Here is an 18,788-nt window from a genome sequence, read left to right as displayed (position 1 = left end):
ATGCCGCATGCATGATTGTTGGAAGGTTTTTCCCTAGTGGTACCAGTTGGGTCAGCTGTGGAGCCCCTTGGAGTGGCGCCTTCATGGCAGTGTACATAGGTCTCTGCCAACCTGCCGCCTCTTCAGTTCTTTCTCGCTGGATACTCCGACAGAGGGGAGGCGGGTGGGTCTTGGAAAGGATATGAGCAACACGTCTTGAACAGTTACGAAAGGTAGGTAGCCATTTTTTCTTCGAATAATTGCTCATGTCAGTTCCAAGTAGATGACTTCCAACTAGTCCCCCAGAGGAGGGGTCAGAGTTCACCAATTGGCAGACTGCAGCACTGCTCTCCCAAACGTGGCATTGTCTCTAGCCTGCTGTGTGATGACATAGTGCGACGTAAAGGTGTGAACAGACTACCACGTTGCCACTCTGCAGATATCTGAATGGGGACCTACACTAGGAACGCCGTAGATGAAGCTTGCACTCTCATGGAGGTGCATCGTCAATGCTGGGGCTGGTATCTTTGCCAGGTCATAGCACATCCTGATACAGGCTGTGATCCAAGAAGAGATTCATTGGGATGAGACTGGCAGTCCTTTTAATTTTTTCAGCAACGGCGATGAAAAGTTGTGTTGACTTCCTAAATAGCTTTGTCCGCTCAATGTAAAAAGCCAGTGCCTGTCTAACATCTAGGGAATGGAGCATGCGTCAGGGAAGAACACCGGTAGAAAGATGTCCTGATTTGCATGAAATTGTGAGCCTACTTTAGGGAGAAAGGCTGGGTCCGGCTGCAACTGCTCCTTGTGCTTATAAAACATTGTGTAAGGGGGCTCAGACATTAAAGCTGAGCTCAGACACTCTTCTGGCTGCAGTTATAGTCACAAGAAATTCCACTTTCCAAGAGAGAAAAAGCAGAGAACAAGTTGCTAGAGGTTCAAAGGGGGGCCTATGAGCCTTGAGAGGACCAGGTTATCGGGCCGGTTGCTGCACCTATGGGTACAGCCTGTCTAGCCCTTTAAAGAAGCGTCCAACCATGGGGTTAGCGAATACTGACTGCCCTGCTGCACCCAGGTGGAAAGCAGAAATAGCAGCCAGGTGCACCTTGATTGACGAGACTGCCATCCCTGGCTGCTTTAAGTAGAGTAAGTAGTCCAGTATAAAGGGGATTGAGGACAGCAGTGGAGAAGTGCCCTTCTGTGAGGACCAAAGAGAACCTTTTCCACTTGGCCAAATAAGTGGCACAAGTGGAGGGCTTTCTACTGCCAAGGAGAACCTCTCTAACCAAATTGGAGCACTGGAGCACTAACAAATTTAGGTCACTTAGTTTCCACATGGTGATGTGGAGAGACCCCAGGTTGGGGAGCTGAAGGCAGCCGTGGTCCTGCGTGATGAGGTCTGGAATCATGGGCAAGGTCATTGGCGTGTCCACAGAGAGGTCCAACAGTGTGGAAAACCAGTGTTGGCGGGGCCTTGCGAATCATAGAATCTCAGGGTTGGAAGGGACCTCAGGAGGTCATCTAGTCCAACCCCCTGCTCAAAAGCAGGACCCATACCCAATTAAATCATCCCAGCCAGGGCTTTGTCAAGCCTGACCTTAAAAACTTCTAAGGAAGGAGATTCCACCACCTCCCTAGGCAACGCATTCCAGTGTTTCACCACCCTCCTAGTGAAAAAGTTTTTCCTAATATCCAACCTGAACCTCCCACACTGCAACTTGAGACCAGCGATGCCTTGTCCTGCTAGACCTTGAGGAGGACCTTGTGGATGAGAGGAAATGGTCGGAACATGTACAGCAAGCGCCCTTGTCCACGAGAGGAGAAAGGCGTCTGCAATCAAGCTGGGGCTGAGATTCAGGAAGGAGCAAAACTCCTGGCACTTCCTATTGCTTCATGTCGTGAACAGGTATACCTGGGGAGATCCTCACCTCAGGAAGATATTGCTGACAACATTCGGTTTTAGAGACCATTCGTGGCCATGGAAGGATCTGATGAGGCAATCAGCCAGTTCATTGCGTGTGCCCAGCAGATACGACGCCTCCAACTGTATTGGGTGTGCAATGCAAAAGTCGCACAACCCGAGGGCTTCCTGGCACAGGGGAGAGGAGCGAGCACCACCCTGTTTGTTTATATAGAACATCGCTGTGGTGTTGTCCGTCAACACCGATACACATTTGCTCTGAAGATGGACGCGAAACATCTGGCAAGCTAGACGCACTGCACGCAGCTCCCTGACATTGATATGGAGCGATAGTTCCACTTGGGACCATAGGCTTTGAGTTCTGAGGTCGCCCAGGTACGCTCCCCACCCCAGTGCCAGTGCATCTGTGACTAGCAACAGCTGAGGTTTGGAGAAGGGTAGTCCCGCACAGACTGCCTGTGGATCGAGCCACCACTGGAGAGACTTGAGAACCCAAGGAGTGTGTGTGACCAGTCTGACTAGATGGTCCCAGTTCGGCCTGTACACTTGGGCCAGCCACGCCTGAAGGGGACATAGGCGCAGCCTTGCATGCTGCACTACATAAGTACACGCTGCCATATGTCTGAGCAATTTTAGGCAATTTCTGGCTGTTGTGGTGTGGAACCGGTGGAGATGGTGCTCATGGCCAGAAAATGAGACTCTTGCAGGAACACCCTGGCCTTGGTGGAGTCCAAGAGGACCCCGATGAAGTCTATTCTCTGAGTGGGAGCTACAGTTCACTTTACCACATTGAGGATGAGACAGAGTTTGAGGAACAGAAGACATACCAGGTTCATGTGTTCCCATACCTAGATGACTGGCTCATCAAGGGCCAGTCCTGAGCCCAGGTGGAGGAAGATTTGCACCTGACTCTTTTGAAGAAAGGCTGTCATGCACTTGGTGAACACCCAAGGGGCCACCAATAGGCCGAAGGGGAGGACCGTGAACTGACAGTGTGTGCTGCTGACCACAAATCGCAGAAACTGTCTGTGGGAAGGGATTATGGAGATGTGGATGTACACGTCCTTCAAGTCGAGGGCGGCATACCAGTCCCCCAGATTCAGAGAGCGAATGATGGAAGCCAGAGAGACCATGCGGAACTTCAATTTCTTCATGAATTTGTTGGAGGTTTCGCAGTCTAAAATGGGCCTGAGCCCACCCTTGGCTTTGGAGATTAAGTAGTAACGGTAGTAGAATTCCCTGCCCCTGAACTCCAGAGGAACCTCCTCTACTGTCCCAAGCTATAGAAGTGTTTGCACCTCCTGCACTAGAAGTTGCTCATGAGAAGGGTCCCTGAAGAGAGACGGGGACGGGTGGGAGGGAGGGTGGAAGGAAACAGAATTGGAGAGAATATCCCAATTCTACCATGCTGAGGTTATTTGAGCCCAGGCATGCTAGAAATGGGATAGATGGTTCACAAAGGGAGGGGGAAGGATCTGGGCATTGAACTGGTGTTCCATCCTCAGGCGCACCTTCAGAAGTTTGGCTTTGAGCTCAAAGGCTCCTTAACTGAGCCCTGGCCTTGGCTGGAGGAGGACTGAGATGGGCACCTCCTGTTACTTCTACCCTACTTTCTGCTGTAGTCCTATCTAGGATGGGCAGAATAGAAGTGTGGAGCGGCCTGGGGCTTAAATGTTTCTTTGAGGGGCCAGCATGTGCAGTCCCAAAGACTTGAGGGTCACCCGCGAGTCCTTAAGGCTATGAAGCCTTGAGTCAGTCTGTTCCCGCTAAAGGCCAGAGCAGTAGAAAGGCAGGTCCCGGATTAGAGACGGGTGTGTGCCACAGCATGTTGGTGATATTCTGAATAATTCTGATGCGGGGCAGAGCTACCCTTGAGGTCCCTTCAGGGGACATAATATCCACCATGAGATCCATGTCCTCAGAGACCTCTTCTGCCCGCAAGTTCAGGTACTGGGCCACCCTCCTGAGCAGGTCTTGATGGGCCCTGGTGTCCACAACGGGCAGGTGTGGTGGAGGTGCCTGCTACCAGCTCATCTGGGGAGGACCCCCAACTAAAACAACTACTGTACTTATCAGTAACTATAACTTTATTACTAACTATACTTTCAAACTATTTACAGGGAGAAAAACAGAGTCCACTATGGAATCGCTTGCTGACGCAAGAGTGGAATCGCTTGCTGACGCTTGCTTGACAAAGCTGAACTGAAGAGGTGGCGGGTCAGAAGGGATCTATATACACTGTCATAAAAGCACCACTCCAGGGGGCTCCACAGCCAACTCGATGGGTACCGCTAGGAAAAAACCTTCCGACGATCGTGCGTGCGGCGTGCACACACCTCCTTCGAATTGAAATAAGCAATCACTCGAAGAACAAGAGGAGCACCCCTTTCTTCTCCATATCTAATAAGTACAGTAACTCCCTACTTAATGTCCTCTCGCTTAAAGTTGTTTCGATCTTACGTCCCTGCTCCATTACAGAACATGCTCATTTAAAGTTGTGCAACGCTCCGCTATAACGTCGTTTGGCTGCCTGCTTTGTCCACAGCTGGCAGCCCCCCATCAGCTCCCCTATGCCCCCCATCCCCCAGCGCCTCCTGCCTGCTGGCAGACCCCGCAGACCAGCGCCTTCCCCCTGCTCCCCCCGCCTCCTGCCTGGAGCAATCAGCTGGTTTGTGGCATTCAGGAGGCTGCAGGGAGGAGTGAGGACGCGGCGCACAGGCTCCCCCTCCCTCCTGAATGCCGCAAACCAGCTGATTGCCGCAGGCAGGGGAGGAAGGGGGGAGGCTGTGCGCCACATCCTCGCTTCTCCCCCCAGCCTCTTGAATGCCGCAAGACAGGTGATTGCCGCAGGCAGGAGGCAGAGGGACCAGGGGGAAGGCACTGATCCGTCGGCGAGCAGGAGGTGCTGGGGGGCAGAGGGAGGAGCTGATAGGGGGGTTGTCAATCTGTTTAATACCTGTATTAAATTGCTTGTTTAATGGTATAATGAATGGTATAATGGTATAATAAAGGTATATAATGCCTTTTGTCTGGCAAAAAAAATTTCCCTGGAACCTAACCCCCCCCCATTTACATTAACTCTTATGGAGAAATTGGATTCACTTAACATTGTTTCGCCTAAAGTCCATTTTTCAGGAACATAACTACGTTAAGTGAGGAGTTACTGTAGATGAATCTTTCATGAACACAAGCCTAAGCACTACACAGAAAACAAGCTTAAATGACTATACTTGCAAAAATAATAAGATTAATCCTCCACAGGGTGAGGTTGGATTATATGCCTGCACTGGCAGGCTAAAAGAGAGGAAATAACAGAGTGGGGCCCTTTTTGTTCCAAAATGTTGGCTCTGAAGAGTACATATGTGGTTTAATGTTTTGAAAAAAGTTGTGTGGGTGAGACTGTCTCCATATTCAGTCAATTTTTTTGTCTGCTGAATCTGACAACAGTTGTGCCAAATATGATGGTAGTTTTGTGATCTGGATACATGTCCGTTAGATGGAGATCAATAATTTATTTCAGACAGGCTACTAAGATGTGAACAGATTAGTGAAAATGAAACAAGATAATCTTTACATTAGGAATACTCATAAATATCAGTTGTGTAAGTAGAATGCAGTTTATTATCTAACATTTAAAAGAGTGATTTAATATTTAAATATATGTTTACCTGTATTAATTTGGTCTTGTCATAGTCTTTGCGATGTCGATAAATACATTGGCTGAGTATTGCATAAAGTTTTTCCAAGTGAAATATATTGTAGTCTCTACTTTTTTCGGTGACAATCTTTAACAGTTTCTGGGGGGGGGAAATGTATACATTTAAAATTGTGTTAAAAATCTGCATAGGCTTTTCACATGTCCAGTATCTGAACATATACAATAAAGCAAGACATTTCAATGGCAAAATAACTGGGGAATTTTGTATCATTAACAAAAAAGTAATACACAAGAGAATAGTTTTCAGAAAGAATTGAGATATGCCTGTTAGTGTTAAGCAAAAAGTTAATTTTTTTATGCTTCATAGAAAAAGGAAGTCTAAAAATTCTCAGCCAGACCAGCAATAGCACAAACACTGTCATGTGAAGGATTACTGTTACAAGTTAACTCTTCTCCCAGAACAGCAGGAAGTGACTCTTAAATGACTAAGCCATTCCAGCAGTAGCTACATCTTGCCTCACTTGACAAGAGGAAGGGATGTTGCAATGCAGGGCCTTCAGGAGTGGGTGTCAGGCCATAAGATACCCTTAAGTCTCATTCACCCCAAGGAAATCTAGCCAGCTAACCCAGAGAGTCAGTGGGCTGGGAGCAGTTACAGCCCACAGACACTTTTCCAGCGGAACGGGGCTGAGACAGAAGGAGCTCAGTTAGGAGGTCTCATTCAGGGCTGAAGAGCCCCAGAAATTTGGTTCCTCATAAGAGGAGCAGAAGGAGGAAAGATTCTTCTCACTGCTGCATCACCCCCAAAAAGCTTTAGAAGCTGGGATGGCAGGGGTAAGGAGGAGTGATGAACTGCAACTCTTTGGAGATGGTGGCAGATAATCTGAGGTGAGAGCAAAGGGCATATGTCTGAAAAAGCTATGAAGAACTCCATTAAACTTTCCTTTAAGTTTCTATGACAGAATTCCCACATAAAAATGATTATAGTTCCTGAAGCACCTATGAATTGTGCCCCTTAGTAGGTCCTTAAGGTTCTAGGCCTACTATGAAAAAAAGAAATCCTCTTTCTTGGAGAGATTCACTGAATGTATCGAATAATCTGAAACAAATAAATTTGAAGGGATTTAGTCTGTTTCATATAAAAAAAGTTATTTACCTCTACAAATTAGGTCTGAGCCTCAGGATAGAGGAAAAGTTGTAGTAGGGTGAAAGTAAAAAGAAAAAGTTACACCACAAGGTGAGTAACAATGGTTCTTTGAGATGTGTTCCCCTATGGGTGCTCCACTGTAGGTGGATCTGTGCCCCTGCACCTCTACTTGGAGATTTTTGATAGCAGTGTCCATTCAGCCTGCACTTGCACTGTCCCTCCCTTGAGGCTATCTAGCACTGCGCAGACAAACTCCCTCAGTTCCTTCTCTACCGCATTGTCCCATATTTACTCCTCGGGGAATTCTGCGCCACTGCACAATGCAGAATTTGCACGGAATTCCATGTTTCTCATGTAGAATTGGGACCACAGAGCTTCTGGCTGCCACTAGACTCTGCAGAGCCCAGCTTGCAGTGAGCAGAGCATCCAGCTCAGCAGGGATGAAGGCTCTGCACGCTCTGACTGCCTTGCTTGATCCTCATTCTCTGGGGGATGGGAGAGGGCCCAGGAGACCCAGCTGTGGCAAAGGGCAAAGAAGGACTACACCACACCACATCCCCAGGGGAGACAGTAAGGAAGCTGTGGGGGAGTAAAGGTTCTGGGGCTGCCTCACAGCTGGGCTCTGGGGGAAGAGGGGTGCAGTGTCTGATCTTTGGGGCCAGGGAGTAACCCATAGCTGGGCTCTGGGGGAAGATGAGTACCGGTGTCTGGACTCTGGGGGCTCACGCATCCCCTCCAGCACCCCTCAACTGGAACTGGGTTGTCATAGGGGTTTCTTTAACTCTCTGCTCCTGGGGGAATCTTTTCTGTTGTGTGTATTGTTGATATACTTGTTGACAGGTATTTTGAAATAAATAACCAAAATAATTGAAACTGGAGGGATTATAGTGTGTTTTGACAACATATGCAGAATTTTGCAGAACTTCAAAATATATTATGTGCAAAATTTTTATTTTTTGGTGCAGAACTCCCCCAGGAGTACATATTGAGAACTCTGAAGTAGAGGGGAGGAGGGCAGGTTGTGGAGCACCCATAGGGACACGCATCTCAAAGAACCATTGTTACTGCACAGGGTGAGTTTCTTTTCTTTCCCTTTCTCTCCTTCTTCTTCTAGTAGTGTCCCTATGGGTGCTCCACTGTAGATGACTTCACAGCAGTATCCCCCATGGAAGGCTTGGGCTTTGGAATGGAGTCTGTTACTACAGAGAGTACTCAAAGGGGGGTCTAGTCAAAGCTCTAAGAATTAGGTTAAGATCCCAAGTTGGAGTATGTGGTCTCACATGTGGGAAGAGATACCCAATGCCCTTAAGGAATGTATGTATCAATGGGTGAGTGATCACATAATATCCAGCTACTTGATGGTGGAAGGCTGTCACAGCTGTGAAGTATACCATAAGGGAGCTGGGCGAGTTTTGACTTTTTGAGGCCTAAAACGTAGTCTAAAATCAGAGAGAGGGAGGATGAGGCTGGGTCTACGTGCTTAGAATGACACCAAATTTGGAATCATTTCCATTTTTGTAGATAAGTACGTTGAGTGGTCAACTTTCATCTGTGTAGCAACACATCTTTCACCTTGTCAGAGCACTCAACCTCTAAGTCTTGGAACCAAGAAGGAGCCAAGCATGGAAGCGGAGGATCTGCAGGTTGGGGTGAAGGATCAGGCGGTCATTTTGAGAGAGTAGGTGAAGAATGGACCAAAGAGGAATACCGCCATCTGTGCCACGTAAGGGAACCAGACTTGTCTTGGCCAGGAGGGGACAATCAGAGTAACACTTGCTTTGTCTCACTGAATTTTCAGCAGGACTTTGGCTAGAAGAGGAAACCGGGGGAAAGGCATACAATACCACGTGTCCCACAGGAGGATGACGGTGTCTTCCAGTGAATGGTTCCACAGACTGGACCTGGAACAGTAACAAGGACATTTCTTGTTCTGGTAAGTAGCAAAGAGATCTGTAGTCAGGATTCCCCAAGGGGCGAATATGTTGCAAAGCACCTCTGAATTCAGTTCCCATTAGTGGTTGTTAGAAAAGTTCCGACTGAGACTGTTGGCTGTCATGTTCTGTATCCCTGGTGGCTGATATGAGCACGTTATGAAGGATGCACCAAGTCCAAAGTTTGAGTGTTTCTGTGCAGAGGGAGACAGATCGCCCCATGGAGATTTATGTAAAACATACAGGTCATATTGTGTGTCATAACCTTTGTGTGGGTATTCTTGATGAATGGTAGAAAGAGTGCACAGACATTCCTGACGGTCCTCAGCTCCAAAAGACTGATATGGAGGACTGATTCTGTGGAGGACCACTTGCCCTACACCTTGCAGTTGTGTAGGCGGGCTCCCCAGCCTATCAGGGAGGCATCTGTCATAAGAGTCAACGGTGGTGGTGGTTGCATGAATGGAACGTCTGCTCGAACATTGGATGGGTCTTTCCACCAGTCCAGGGAGTGCCATATTGTGGAGAGCATTGATACCAGTTTGGTTAGTCTGCCTCTGTTCAGGGAATAGACAGAATGGAGCCACATCTGAAGATACCTCAAGAATAGTCGAGCATTTGGACTGACCAAGGTGCATGCTGCCATATAACCTAGCAGCTGCAGGCAGTTCCTGGCCAATGTTTGGGGGCTGGCTAGGACTGTCTCTATGAAATTCGTGAGGGTGGTTAGCCTGTGCAGCAGGAAGAACACTCTCACTTGTACTGCATTGAGTTTGGTACTGATAAACTCCAGTCACTGTACAGGGATCAGTGTTGATTTCTGTATGTTGAGTTGCAGGCTCGGCTGTGCAAGGTCATCTGGGTAGCTCGTACTGTGTCCTCGAATGAGGAAGCCCTAAGGAAGCAGTCATCCAAATATGGGTAGATAACAATACCCAGTGTTTGCAGGCAAGCCGCCATGACAGAGAGAACCTTGGAGAATACCCTGGGTGTGGACGAGAGGCCGAATGGGAGCACTCTGTACTGATAATGATCCTGGACAGTAACGCTGTAGGAGACAGTTTGGCAGACTCTCAGAGACACTAGATGCCTGCAAAGTATGTGATTCGTACGTCGCCCAAGGATCCCAATACAATCATTGGTGCGGGGGAGGGGGAAGGGCATAGGTGGTGGAGGTTCCCAAGGAGGCCTGTACCATGATTGCATGTCAGCTTGATGGAACTGTTGGCCTCAGTGCTGGCATCTGCAACAGTCTCTGTGCCGAAGTCCGAACCTGCCTCGGTACCATGTGGTGGGAGACAGTCCCTGGGCGACAGAGAATCATGCCCTTCTGAGGTGACAGACTGGGAGCCCCTGGAGTAGGGACAATGGGCCTAATGGCACACCCGCACGGTCCAGAATGGCCACTGCGCCGGCTGTAGCACCATGGGGTGGAGGGGGGGAGCGGTTTGAGCTGCCTCCTGCCTATAGTGGCACCGTTCCAACCAGTGCCGGCGGCGTCTCAATAGTAGGACTCCACCTCTGAGTCCAATGACTGAGACTCCAAGCATGGAGACTACAGCAGTGCCCAGTGGGACAGTGCCGGGGAATGGTGCTGAGGGCAAGGCAAGTGATGCTGCATCCTTGCTGGTTTGCCTCTGGACAGCACCGTGCTCACTTGAGGTGCCAGAGGTCTGTCTTGCCTGGCGGGGGGACTGCTGTGCAGTCATGGCGATCAGGTCCCTGGCCGCCTTGAATGTGTCCGGGGTGGAAGGAAGCTCCAACTCCTCCACTTGACACTCCTTAACAGGGGAGTCCACTGGCACTGGACTCAATGGACCCTGGTGCTGGCCTGAAGTCACCAGTGCTACCTCCTGTGAGGTAGGCCTAGGTGCCCCTGCATGGGATGCACATCACTAGCTTTGTCTGTCCCAGCTGCTCTAATCGTGGGTGAGTGCCCTCTATCAGTCTTCTTGTGAGGCACCAGCGAGTGCCAGTCGCTGAAGATGCGAACTTCGATGCCGGGGAGCGTGTTGAGGGTTTCTATGCAAAGAGTCTTTCCTTGGTGCCGTAGTCTCTCTAAACAAGGCTGCTCCACTCCGCACGGATGTGCTGAGTGCCAGGTGCTGGCTGGGGGCTGGTTGGGGGACAAAGGGCTGCCTTCATGACGAGTTGCTTAAGCCTGAGTCCCTTTCCTTCTTGGTTCTATGGTGGAATCCCTTGCAAATCTTGCACCGATCTGTTTGATGGGATTCCCCCAGGCACTTCAAGCAGGTGTTGTGGAGACAGCCCTTTGGCATCCATTTGTGGTAGGTCACACATGATTTAAAACCTTGGGATCGAGGCATGCCCTGAACCCCAAGAGGGGGAAACAAATGGGGGGAGGGTCCCAAACACTAACTAAATGAACTACAACTAGTACTATCTAACTATTCACAGGCTGGAAGAACAGAAACCACTCAGGGAATGCTTGCCAAAGCAAGAGAAGAGATACTCAGCTCCACCGACCGTCACTGGCAGAACTGAGGAGGTGGTGGGTTGGCATATGCGGCGCCATAAAGGCGTGACTCCAGGGGGCACCTAAACCGACCCGACTGATACCGCTAAGGGAAAAACCCTTCCAACAACTGTGCACATGGCACACGCGCACACACACACACCCACCCACCCCCCCCTACTTGGAATGGATATGAGCAATTACTCGAAGAACTACTGAAGGTTAAAACACAGACCACTCTGGTTAGCCCAGAGAAGCTGTAATGAACCTCATTGTTCAAGCTGTGTGTGTGTGTCTCCATCTGACCTCCTTGGCCAGATTCCAGATGAAAGCCCCAACTCCTTCCAGCAGCCAACTCTTATCCCCCACCTCTCAAGTCCTTTGTTCTCAAGCTGGTGAACGTTGCTTAGCTCCTCTGCAGAAAGAGGGGAAATCTGGGGAAATCTATATCCCTCTGAGTCGTTGGTTGCTAGGTGTCTATGTCCAAGTGACTGGATTTGTCATTGTCTTCTCAGATGCTCCACTGATATGGGGACTAAGGCTCAGACAGCTAAGCAACACCCGCACCTATGTCTCTCAGCCTGCCAACAGAAAACAGCCCTTTCCTCCCTTTTAATGGTAACAATGCAGCATATAGGGGAAACTGAGGCACACAAATTATAGAAAATTCCCACTTTGTCACATTTGGCATAATTGGTAAAATCACATTTAGCTAGGAGAATCTGATAATTTCAGATCCTGAAAAGGAGGGAGATGAAAGAGAAGACTTCTTCCCAGGAGGTTGAGCTGCTTGTGTCCCTTATTAGACAGAATAGCCTTTGGGTGTTGCTGCCTTGTTCTTTCGGTAACCGCTTATATCACCGAAGAGTTAGGTGGTGGGTGCGAGAATAAAATGAAGTGGATGGAACAAAGTAACGCTTCTCAGCCCTCTCTCTCTTTTTTTTGGGGGTGGGGGGGGGGGCGGAAGAAGCACAAGAAGCAGAACTGTGCCACACCAGCTTTGCTGGGTCCCTGATGGCCTTGTTGATTGGGAGGCTCATCCAGCTGAAAGGGACTGAAAGGCTGCACAATGTCCAGCAATTGTGCTGAGGCTCGTGAACTTCCACAAGCTGAATCTGGAGCTTGGATACCACCCTGTGCATGAGCATCTGCTACTGCCTCATCCAGTGAAAACAATTAAATCGTCCCCAGAACTAACTTGCCTTCATCTTCCATATACTCCAACGGGCTGTTTGTGTTGGCCTGACAACAGTAAACAGGGCTCATGTATCGATCCCCGGTGTCTAGGGTAGGGCTCCCACAGCCCTCAGCAGTGCCAGTACGAGAGATCAACTGGCACAGGAGAAGGACCCCATAGCACAGGATACCACCTGTCCCTTGCCAATCGTGTCTGGCCCAAGGCCCAGACCTTCTAATGGCTTCTGTGCAGGGCTGACTCTACCTGCTGCTACAGAGATGCCTGAGGCACTTCCGACTCATCGGAAGAAAAGACCGGATCCTGAATTACTGGTGGGACTGACAGTAGCAATGTCGGCATACCAAGGCTGACAGGTGGGATGGGAGAATGACCTGCATCCTTGGGATAGCCTCTTCCTTTGGAGTAACAATGGCCCAGAACAGAGATGGTCCCAACAGGAGAGATGAATGAGGACAAGGTAGAGCAAAAATGTTCTCTGTGAGACATAGGTCTCAGGCTGCCCTGGGATGAAGGGAGAGTCCATTGGTGGACCATCGGATCTGGGGACACATTATAGGCGCCATGTTGACTCTAGATATGGAAGTGTGCACCAGAGGCTGTTTGTCCTTAGTCACTGGAACCAGTGCTGGAACCGACAGATCTGTATCCTTGAACACCACTTTCTCTCACCAAGACGATTTACTTGTGCCGAAGTCCCTAGCGCCCATGTGCCCAGGGTCTCCTGACTTTGACATGGCCAGGAAGGGATCCTCTTTCTTCGGGGCAGTCTTTGAAGACTGTTTATCCCTATGCCTATGAACATGCCTCTTAATCTCATGGGAAGCCTTCTTTTTAGGCTTAAAAGTCTTAGCCTCCATTCTTGCACTTGTGCTTAATGAGGCACTGACTGCTTGATAAGACTAATGTACTGGGGAGAGGGGGTGGGGGGAGGAGAGGAGGCCCCGGCCCAGATCTGACTGGGGGTCTCATTGCTTTCTACATCAAGTAATTAAGCCCTGGTTCCTGACTCTCTCAAATTCTTGGAGGAAACGGAGCAGCACACGCTGCACTTGGCTGAGACGTGCGCCTCACCTAGGCAGTAGACGCAGCATTGACATAGATAACTCAGAAAAGAAGTGAGGGCAAGAAGCACAGTTCTTGAATCCTGGAACCCTGGGCATAATCCCAGCCTTCTCAGAGGGGAGAAATTCCCCAGAGTGGGGAACAAAGGGGAAACAACTAACAACACTATACCAGAAAAATATTAGTACACACTATTTATAATATATTTATAGAAATGATTCAGTAGATGGGAGATAAGTATACTGAGGATTCAGGCTCAGACCATGCAGCACTAAGAAGGAACCGGAGAGGAATCAGCCCACCTTTTATGCGCTCAGTTTGGGGTATGAGGACAGCTATGGCGAATGTATAGACCAATGGCCACTGCTTGCCAAAAATTCAAGACTCAGGAGCATGGTACACATGCATACCCATGTGTGAAATACACATAGGGACCATCACTCAAAGAAAAATTGTAACATCATGTTTTGAAACAAATCAATTAAGTACATATTACCACCTTATCCAAACAAACTTGGTGTGAGAGATAACTGGAGCCTGAAGCTAACTTACTATGTTTTGAACGCATTCCTACCAGAAATAAGGTCTTTATATTAGGAACGTAAGTTTAAAAAGACTTTCACGATCATAGTAAACACTGTATTAATAGCTAACACTACTAAGAGCTTTTAAATATGTGGTTCCAAAATTTAACAAGCCCTTTTATGAATTAAAATCTGGGCAGAAACTGATCTTTTCTAGAATTTAATGGAAAGCAGAAATAGGTCACTACCATTTTCATCAAGGAAAAAGTAAGAGCTATAATTATCTCATAATCTTCAATTAACCAATGCCAGTTATAGTAAATTATTAGCTTATTTAACCCTACTTCAGTTTCAGAAAATAGAAAGTATACATACTTTAAGATCTTCGTAGTCCACAATGAGAGGGGAAGCTGGCTCAGTGAGGATCTCTATGGCTCTCTCAGCACTGATGAGCTGCTGCTGTTCTACTTGAGAACGTCTACAACGGGTCATACGAAGTACACACACATCTAGGATGAAAAATTAAACTTTAAAATCAGGATTTCTGTCAAATTATCTGGATTAATTCATGGACCAAAGATCCAACAGTTCTCTTGAACTAGACTAGGGTATCATCTCTCTCTGGAGTGCCAAAGGTAGGATTTCAAAACGGAAATTGTATTGCCCAGTGATTTCCTGTTCTTTGCATTTCCCAGTTTGCGATGTTTGGTTTGTGCTTCTTTTCCAGTACACACAAGAGGCAGTTCAGACTTCACCATGCCATGTCCCAAAAAACCCTCTCTAGATGAAAGCATCTAAAGCTGTAATGAAATACTAAAATCCTATTAGCTGATTAAGCATAAATGCTTAACTGTAACATCCTACAAACTTAACTATATACATGGATTTCAAAGCAGGCAATATAAAAATCACTCAAACGGTTTCTCAGAGGGAAAAGACTGGGGAGAAAATCATAAATAGGTAACATTTACAGGCACACAGAAATTGCCATATTGAATCAGATCCACAATCCATCTAGTCCAGTATCTAACACTGGATACTTCAGAGGAAGGTGCAAAAAACCTTACATGAGGCAGATGTGGGATAAGTTAGACCTCCCACCACCCACCCAATTAATCCCTAGCAGTTAAAAGATTTAAATACTGGAGCATAAGGTTTAGTATCTCTTCCAAGAATTGTTAGCATTAACAACTCTGGATATTCCTATTATCCATAAGCGTGTCCAATCTCTTTGAATCTAGCTAAATTCTTGGCCTCAACAACATCCTGTGACAATGAGTTCTACAGTTTAATTGCGTACTGTTTGAAAATGTATTTCCTTATACTGGTTTTGAATTTGCCATCTCTTGATTTTATTGAACATCTCCTTGATTTTGGGTCAAACGATGAAAACAGAAACTCCCAATCTACATCACCTCTTAGTCTTCTTTAAAGGTAAACAATCCCGGTCTCTTCAACTTCTCTTTATATAAGAATTTTTTCATGCCCTTAATCATTTTCATCGCCTTTTTCAGAACCCCCAGTTCTGTAATTTTTTTTTTTTTTTAAGATGGCATGACCACGACTGCACACAGTATTCTAGAGCAGTGTTTCTCAACCTTTTTGATACCAGGGACCTGCTTGCTGCTTTTCTAAACTGTGTCAGGGAAATCTCAGGGACCGGTGCTGGTCTACGAACAAGTCGTTGAGAAACACTGTTCTAGAGGAGACTGCACTGCTGAGTTATATAATATTTTCCATGTTATTCTCCACCCCATTCCTAATGCATCCTAATATCTTGTTTGCTTTTCTGACTACAGCTATACGTTGAGAAGAGGTCTTCACTGAGCTGTCTACAATGACGCCCAGATCCCTTCCCAAGTTGACACAATTAATTTAGAAAACTATAAGATATACGAGTAGTTAAAAGTTTTCTCTCTGATATGCCTCAATTTGCATTTATCAACAATGAAGAATTTCATTTGCCATCCTGTTGCCTACTCTCCTTGCTTGAGATGGTCCCTCTGAAGTTCCTCATAATCTATTCTCAACTTGACTAACCTAAATAACTTGTCTTATGTGAAAGATTTGCTACCTCATTGCTCACAAACATTAATAAATATATTAAATAATATGGAACCAGGATGCACCCTGCAATTAACCTTTCACCATGATGAAAACTGACCCTTTATTCCTATTTTGTTTCTGGTCCCTTAAGCAGTTTTTGATCTAGGACTATACTTTCCCGCCGGCCCCCTCGCTATTTAGTTTCTTCAGTAGACTTTTGTGCGGTACCTTGTCAAAAGCCTTTGAAAATAAAAATGAACTACGTCAACTGGTTCCACTTTATCCACTACTTAATTGACACTATTTTTTTTCCAAATTATTTTTTCAATCGATATACCACCTATAGATCTAAGACTGGTCTGAATTCCCCAGATCACTACTAGTGCCTCTTCAATATAGACACCGTTTGCTATCATTCTCTGGATTTTGACCAGTCAGACATCTGGGATATAGCAACCAGTTATGGACAAGAAAGCAGGGAAGGAAAATTTTTTTTTTTTTAAAAAAAGAGGAAAACAGTTAGTCCCCCCTTTTTCCTAAAAATTAGTGCTGTTGCAATTATCATTTGGAACATTGTACTTCCAAAGGATACTTCTGATGAGAACTGCATGCTGAGCCTGTTACATTTTGTAAAGATGTTGGTGCTGGATATATAAGAAAAATAAGGGAGGAAGTAACATATTTGGATTTTAGTTAAGCATTTAATTGAAAACTCTGAGAAACCTCTCAATTACCACCACTTGCCTGGATATGAGCAATATTGCATAAATTGGAATCTGGCTGAAGGACAGACACACAAAGGATTATTACAAATGACGAGTTATCGGGATGACAGAAATGTTTCTAACAGATACTGAACCATTAGAAACTAAACCAACTTGAAGAAATACATGCAAATACATCTGAAGATGCTAATCGGATGGTAAAGAATTAAGCTGCAGCAACAGAAAAAAGAAAAAAATAAAACTGGATGCCTCATAAAAAGGCAAATTAGACAAAAGACTAGAAAACAGTAATGTCAGGAGAGGCAGGGTAAGAGTGGATGGTAAATTACACATGAGTTTGCACGGTGATATCGCAGCATAAGAAAGGCAAGGCAAGTTTGAAAAGAATACAGAGGCATCATATCACATGACAGAGAGATAACAGTCCTATCTCTGGTACAACTCCACCTGGGTTATTTGATTAATTCTGGGCACCGTGTTATCAGGAAAATACTAATATAGTAAAAGGAACTGAGTGAAGAGCAACAGATGATTAGGTGCAGCTAGAAGAACTGACGTAAGAGGCAAGATTTGAAAGTTAGCCAACTAAGTTTAACTTTGTTAAAGTGATGACAAGAGATTGGTCTGGTTGGAACATTTATAAAAATATTTGAAGGATATCAACATTAAGAATGGAGAAGCATTATTTAGAATAATAAAAACTATAAAATAAAATAGGATGAAATTGAGAAGTTTAAAATTAATAAATGTACAATAGAAAACAATATTTCATTAATAAGAAGAGGGGATCAATGAGCTATTAGGTCTTTTCATCTCTAGATTCTGTGATTGTCCACTTACCATTGCAATCTTTCTCTTCAGAGTTTTCCATTATTTGAGAATTGGGAATTTCTCCATTACATCCTTCACTTTCCTTTCTCAGTTCTAAAAATACAGGAATCTTATTGGTTTCCTTTTCAGATCCATGCTTAGCATTGTCACAGATGGCTCTCTCTTTCCCACCTTCTGCCTCAGATTTGTTTTCACAACCATTTGTCTGCCGTTCCTGAAGAGCAGTTTCCTCTTCTTCCACTGAAGAATCACGTGTGACCTCAGCTTCAGTTTGATCCACACTAGAATCTTGATTTTCCAGCAACACTTCTCCATCACTCTCAATTTCATCCTGCTCTTCTTCTGGAATTTTGTTCTCTTTATTGAATTGAAAAATCTTCCTCCTCTTTTTTATACTACCCAAGGACCACCTATTCTTTCTGCGAGGTTTTTTCTTTGATAAAGCTACAAAAGAGTTACAAAAAACCCCAGGAGTAACCCAAAAATATTTGTCAAAATCATTTTTCAAAATTTTTATCTACATCCCAAGTCTTTCTTACTTGATGAGCAAGAAAAATGACCAGAGAAAGGTTACTCACCATGTGCAGTAACTGAGAGTCTTCGAGAGGTCTCCCCCTATGGGTGCTCCACTGAAGGTGCGGCAGTGTTCCCTGTGCCTGGGATCAAAGAGATCTTCGGTAGCAACACCTGTTGGGCTGCACACATGCTCCTCCCCGTCTCGCGCTGTGGATATTATCTATATATAGCACTGCAGTCCAATTGCCCTCAGTTCCTTCTCTACCACAAAAATCATTGAGCTCTGAAGCAGAGCAGAGGAGGGCAGATAGTGGAGCACACATAGGGACACACAGCTTGAAGAACTTGAGTTACTACACAGGGTGAGTAACCTTCTCTTATTCTTAAAGTAATGTCCCTGTGCATGTTCCACTGTAGGTGACTGTAGAACAATGCCACTAGATGGAAGGCTGGGGCTTCAGAGTGGCGTCAATTAAGGAGGAGAGGACAGTACATCCTAGTGGGGTATCTGATGCTGCATCATGGGTAATTGCATAGTGTTGTCTAAAATTGTCTGCGGATGCCCAGGTGGCCACTTTGCAAATGTTAGTGATCAGTACATTGTTGAGAAGGGCAATCTAGGTGAAGAGAGTGAGTGGAATGTGCTTGAGTTCTGGGTGGAGGTAGCTAGTTGTGCAGTTGATAACAAAAGGTGTATGCACTGAGAAATCCCCTCAGAAAGATGTTGTTGGGATACAGCAGCTCCCTTCGATCGTTTGGTGGTTGAGAGGAATA

General features: G+C 46.2%; 1 protein-coding gene across 7 annotated transcripts in view; it reads right to left on the bottom strand.

Moving 5' to 3' along the window:
• Positions 1 to 18,788, bottom strand: part of ATAD2 (ATPase family AAA domain containing 2) — a 96,350-nt gene that overhangs the window by 1,536 nt on the left and 76,026 nt on the right. For 4 of the 7 annotated variants that reach the window (XM_073330198.1, XM_073330197.1, XM_073330199.1 and 1 more), the window contains 3 exons: positions 17,508 to 17,942; positions 14,272 to 14,405; positions 5,569 to 5,697 (listed from right to left, as the gene is read on the bottom strand). In XM_073330198.1, the coding sequence (XP_073186299.1) occupies positions 5,569 to 5,697; positions 14,272 to 14,405; positions 17,508 to 17,942 (698 nt within the window). The remainder of the gene's footprint in view (positions 1 to 5,568; positions 5,698 to 14,271; positions 14,406 to 17,507; positions 17,943 to 18,788) is intronic. The other 3 variants (XM_073330203.1, XM_073330204.1, XM_073330201.1) reach the window with 2 other exon arrangements.

Source organism: Lepidochelys kempii, chromosome 2, assembly GCF_965140265.1.
Source record: "Lepidochelys kempii isolate rLepKem1 chromosome 2, rLepKem1.hap2, whole genome shotgun sequence".
Taxonomy (NCBI): domain Eukaryota; kingdom Metazoa; phylum Chordata; order Testudines; family Cheloniidae; genus Lepidochelys; species Lepidochelys kempii.
The sequence above is the reverse complement of the archived record's forward strand: the minus strand, read 5'-3'. Positions and strand labels throughout refer to the sequence as shown.